This window comes from Quercus suber, unplaced genomic scaffold, assembly GCF_002906115.3.
Source record: "Quercus suber isolate HL8 unplaced genomic scaffold, Cork oak 2.0 scaffold_304, whole genome shotgun sequence".
In the NCBI taxonomy this organism is placed as follows: domain Eukaryota; kingdom Viridiplantae; phylum Streptophyta; class Magnoliopsida; order Fagales; family Fagaceae; genus Quercus; species Quercus suber.
This window is the reverse complement of record NW_027069760.1, coordinates 540210-546236: the sequence shown is the minus strand read 5'-3', so window position 1 is coordinate 546236 and position 6027 is coordinate 540210. Positions and strand designations below refer to the sequence as shown.

Sequence of the window (6027 nt, the reverse complement as noted above, 5' to 3'; positions counted from 1 at the left end):
CACACCATTGGCAACACTCCTTTGCTAGGAATTTTTCTTGATCGTTTGTGTGGGCTCTTTTGGCTTGCTTTGTTCTCTCTAGGGCAGCGATCCTGAATACCTGGCCACTTTCACTGCACACCACCCTGAACTTTGATACCATTTGTTCATAATAATTAGTTAATAACCAGTTTCATAAGGTCCTAGCTAATGTCAAAGCGGAGGAATTTTAAAAATTTGCCTAAGATATTAGATTTCTAGCTTGGTTTGGTATTCTGAATGCTGAAAAATCTACATTTGTTTGATTCTTCATTCTTTTAAAACAAAGAACTTATTTGTAACTGCCTACTAGAAAATAACATCTATAAGATGTATCAATTTATAATTGAGTTTCAAATTACTTGCAGTCCTACCCGTCTATGACGGATTGCCTAAAGTCGGGCCTTTACAAATGGGCTGGTGAGGCGCATAACTTCAGCAAAGAGGGGCCTTACATTGAACTAGTTACATCTCCTAACAACCCTGACGGGACTGCAAGGCATTCAGTGGTTAATAGAAATAAGGGCACATTGCTTCATGACCTCGCCTACTATTGGCCGCAATATACTCCTATTTCTTCCCCTGCAGACCATGAACTCATGTTGTTTACAGTCTCAAAGAGCACGGGCCATGCAGGAATGCGGATTGGGTAAGTTGATCATATCAAGATAATCATATTAATAGCTGTATAATTGGTTTTTGCTAATTCTTTGTTCTGTAATGCAAGTCATATGTGTTGCACTGGTTTTAATTTTGTTAAATTACCGATTGCCCCAAAAGTTTAGGCTGATGGGAAATGATAAATTTAATCATTAAGTTACATAATTCTAACACACCTCTCACGTGTGGGTTCAGACTTCCTTTTAATTGGTGAGGCCCAATATGTGGGATTTAAATAAAAAGTAGAGTGGAGGAGACAAAGATCGAACATAAGACCTCTTGTTTTAATACCATGTTAGATTACTAATTACCCAAAAGCTTAAACTATTGAGAATGGTAACTTTAATCATTCAACTATGTAATTCTAACAATTTCTAATGCTTTTGCTTTTAAATTTCCTAGTTGGGCTATTGTTAAGGACAAAGAGGTTGCAAAAAGAATGACTAAGTTTGTTGAGCTCAACACCATAGGCGTGTCCAAGGATTCACAAATTCGAGCAGCTAAGGTTCTGAAAGCTATCTCTGACACCTATGAACATGTTGACGACTCAGAAGTAGGTGAAACCTTTTTCGACTTCAGCTACCACAATATGGCAGAGAGGTGGAAGTTGTTGAGAGAGGCAGTGGAGCACAGCGGAATGTTTAGTTTGCCTAAATTTCCGCCTGCATTTTGCACATTTTTCAATCAAGTCTCCGAGCCTCAGCCTGGTAAGAGCATTCGTATCCGCTATTGCAAAAATTTCTGTATATTTTAGCACAAGAATCTATTTTTTCAATTTTACATTAACATTTTTCAAAACATTACACATCAGATTATTTATTTTATAGTACATTTTATTAAAATATTAATTTTTCTTGATTTTTTTAATTATTTTTTTTCTTCACATATAACAATGATCATTCACTTTTTTTCTTTTATCTTCAGAATACATAAAAAAAATAATATAAAAAATGCAAAATAAATAGTGCAAGTATAAATATACATAGTTATTGTAGCAAATTTGTAAATTTACATAATTTTACACTCATATTTTTTCTACACCCTTTGCAGCTTTCGCATGGTTAAAATGTGAAAAAGATATAGAGGACTGCGAAACCTTCCTAAGAGACCATAAAATTTTGACTAGAGGGGGAAAACACTTTGGGGTTGGCCCAAAGTATGTGAGGATCAGCATGCTGGATAGGGACGAAAATTTCATTCGATTTGTAAAACGATTGTCCACAATCCGCGTTTAACCAAAGTTGATCCCTTGTTTCAAGTTTGTGCAAGGGGAAGAAAAGGGTGATAGTGTGCAATATATGTAAATGTAGAAAAAGAAAGCAATAACAGTTTCCTTTTGTTGTTCTAATAATAATCTCTCTTTTGTTAACTCTCATGGTATGTTCTTCTACTTTAATTTGGCGTAAATTTCTTCTCTCTCTCTCTCTCTCTCTATATATATATATATATATATATATTTTATATATAAAAATTGAAGCGTAACATTTATTGTTGTTATACTCTTGTTAAGCCACGTCAGAAACAACGTCATCCACTTATTTCCAACTCTCTCTCATATTTATAACTTTTTTTTTCTTCTTATTAATCCCCAAATAATTGTTGCTCTACCCTAATGTCACTTTTTCTCTATCCTTTATCTTCTTTTATTTCTGTCTCTTCTTATTCTTATCATTTTATGATAAATCTGCAATTCTCTTACATTCTACGCATAGCTTTCCCAATTCCCACACAAAAAAATTATCTCTCTATCTCTCAAAATTTTTTTTCCCAAATTTTGGTGGATTTATATATATATATATATATTTATCTTGCATCTCTATTTTAGGTGATTAACTCTCTCTCTTACATATTTATAACTTTTTTTTTCTTCTTATTAATCCCTAAATTATTATTACACTACCTTAATATCACTTTTTCTTTATCCCTCTATCTTCCTTTATTTTTGCCTCTTCTTATTTTCATAATTTTACGATAAATTTGCAATTCTCTTACATTCTATGCATAGCTTTCCCAATTCCCACACAAGAAAATTATTTCTCTCTATCTCTCAATTTTTTTTTTCAATTTTTGGTGGATTTTTTTATTTATTTATCTTGCATCTCTATTTTAGGTGATTAACTTTTGTATTTTTTAGAACTCTACTTTGGGTTGATGTAATTTAGTTTTGTGTTTTTAAGTTATTATCTTTTTTCTTTTATTTGATTTCATAAATGTTATTCTATTGCATTATAAAGATAGTATATATGAATATAGTGTAATTTTAATACATAGCATAACTATGATAATTTAGTGTTTATTACTATATTTTTTTTAACTCTTTTTATTCTCATCTAATTTTCTATAAATTTTTTATTATCTCTCACATTTTCTCTTAAAAAAATGATCATTCTATCTCTCTCCCTCTTGATTTTTTATTATTTCTTGCAACTTTACTTTAGGTGGATGAAACATGTGTGTGTGTGTGTGTGTGTGTTTTTTTTTTTTTTTTTTAAATTTCTTTTATAACTCTATTTCAGGTCAATACGTTTTGGTGTTGTGTTTTTGAGTTTTTCAACACAAGTAGTATCCCTCCCTCTTATAACTTTGGTTTGATTTTTGTTTGAGTTAATATTTAGCTTTTTCGGAATTGAAAATTTGAGTTTATAAACATAATATTGGCTATGCATTTGAATACTTCTATCAATTATTTGAGTATTAAAAAGTATTTTTGTTATGAGTTTTGATTATCATAGTAATCCCTTTAAAAGAATTAGTAATTTAAATAATTTATTTGAAACTTAAAAAATTATTTGTAGAGAAAAAAATTGGAAAAACATAGCACACTATAACATAATTTCAAAGACAAAATTTTTTTTGTAAACTTTGATTTAATTTTGTTAGGATCTTAGTGTGTTGGTATTTTCCATGCCCAAATTACATATACATTTTCAGTTCTTAATTTTTTTGTATCATGTACAATTATGTGTAAATTTGTATTGGTTTAAGAGGTCAAAATACTGAATGTGAAGCTGAAGTATGAAGAATCTCGATCGAGTGAAATTACATGGGTTAGCTGAGTTTTACCTATTTTGAAAAACAATCTTGCCTCTCTCTTGCCAATTTCTTAGGCGAGCAAGATTGCTTGAACTTGAGAGAAATTTGTTATTCACCTTTCTACAATACTTATCTAAAAACTTTTCTATATAACCATCATATATCATGAGATTGTACACCCAATTCCTATATTGAAGAGTTAGGGAGCAAAATCACATTGTTCTCTCTACCTTCTCTCTCTCTAAATTTTCAAATTCCACAGAGAAGTTCAAAACTAAACACACATAGAATCCGTTAGAGTTCTTTGTTGTTGTTCGGTGTTGGTGAATCATTGGAGTAGTCTCAATTTGCAAAAGGCCTTGTTTGAAGAGTCAAGTTCTACTCCTACTTAAAAAGCTTAAAAAATATAAATAATAACGCTTTGTTTGTTTCAGCAATAATTTTTTCTAGAAAATGAGTCATTTAAAAAAAAAAAAAAATTCTATAAAACTATTTCATTTTCCTATGTTTGGTAGAAACCTTAAATGAGTTGAAAAACACTTCTAACTTCCCTTATTTAACTTGTTGAGAGATAGAGAAAATTTATTGGAAAACAATCTCTAAAGCCATACATAGTTTTCCTTTAACTCATTTTTTTGATACTACCAAATACTGGAAAACACGGAAAACTATCTTTACACATAGTTTTCCATAAAAAAAGAGAGTGAAGGTTAACGGCTTTATTTATTTTTAGTTTATACTCATTCGAAATGGATCGAAGTAGAGCAAATAGACCAAATTGGACCAAACTGGACTAAATGAACTAAAATGGATTGAAATGGAACAAATGGACTGTAATAGACCGAATTAGACCAAATTGGACTAAAATGGACCAAATTTGACCGAAATGGGTGTTTATTATCTCTATCTCTTGAAGTTGATGAAAATGACATATGATTCTCTAAGTAGGAATGAAACTAGATCCTTCAAATTTGATCATGAATACTGCATTAGCATAAGGATATTTGATAGACCAAAAACAAATTGACCCCTTGTGATAAATTAACCAATTAATTTAGCCGAGTGAATTAATTAAGTTAATTAACATGCAAAGCGCATGGTAGCATAAAAAAATCACCAATAAACTAAATATGAAGTGGAAAATAAATAACACGGTGACTTGTTTACGAATGGGGAAACCCTAACGGCAAAACCCCCACCGGGTGATTTTCAGGTCACCACTCCCGAAATTTCACTATTATCATAACAAGCGGTTACAAGTAAAGGAATCTCAGTACTTTATACCAACCTACAGTTGAACCCTTACCCCAATATCCAATTGGACTTGTTCTGTAGTGATAATTTTCCTTTTGATGCACGACTCTCAAGTACGTGACTAATCAATGTGCGGATCTCAGAATGCGACTTCAATCACCAATTAGAGAGAGTTGTTGGCTGCAAAGTTCTTTAGTTCATCCACGATAAAGATCAAGAAGATGCTTAGTCACAAAACCCAAAGGTGCACATACACAGCAACTTCTTCAAGAATGATGAACTAGGGCGAAACTTTGTCTCCGGTCACAAATTGCTTGAATAGACTTTGCTCAACGCTTGTGCAACTTGTATACACTTTGACGGCCCTTAAAAAAATCCTTTTATATGTCTAGGGTTAGGAGAAAAGAATGACTTTGCACTTCTCAGCTTGTTTCTTGGATAGACTTGATGACTTCAACACTTGATCTTGAAACCTTGTTTCTTGAAGTATTAAAAACACCTAGAACTACCCAATTACAAGTAAAGTGCATTTTGTCAAAGGATTAGCCAATTACGTAAAAGAATGACATATGTTCTTAATATGCGAACCACATATGTCCTAACAATATTAATATAGTGGTGGAAGAAGATTTTTTTTTTTAGATGAGTATAAACTAAAAACAAATAAATAGTGTTTTCACCCAAGCTGTTTGTATTACATGTATTTTCTATTATAAATTACATTTAGGTTCAAGAATATGTAAATTTATGGTAGTAAAAAGTGATGATCCTATCTTGATTGGTAAGTTACAATTAGTTTAAGAATGTGTAAAGGCACAATGCATTATTGCATACATTAATATCTAGGCTGTAGCTTTTAGGTATTAATATACCATGGTGGATGAAAATGGAATGTTGGATTCACATTTGGATACACTGGTACGATCATGTTTTGTTGAATGTGCTTGACAAAAACTTTGGATTGTGTTATTGAATATTGAATATATTATTTATGTTGTTGGGTATTTTATTTGTTTGTTTATATATTAAGTTTTAAATTATGTGTGGACGGGGCGAGGTGGC

At 31.4% G+C, this 6027-nt stretch overlaps 1 protein-coding gene across 1 annotated transcript; it reads left to right on the top strand.

Annotated features, from left to right (window-relative positions):
• The first annotated feature begins 257 nt into the window (after nt 1-257).
• Nucleotides 258-2051, top strand: LOC136071343 (tryptophan aminotransferase-related protein 2-like). The gene is made up of 3 exons (XM_065782509.1): nt 258-667; nt 1081-1385; nt 1729-2051. The coding sequence occupies exons 1-3, from the start codon at nt 399-401 to the stop codon at nt 1911-1913; spliced, it is 759 nt and encodes a 252-aa protein (XP_065638581.1). The 5' UTR covers nt 258-398; the 3' UTR covers nt 1914-2051.
• Nucleotides 2052-6027: the final 3976 nt, after the last annotated feature.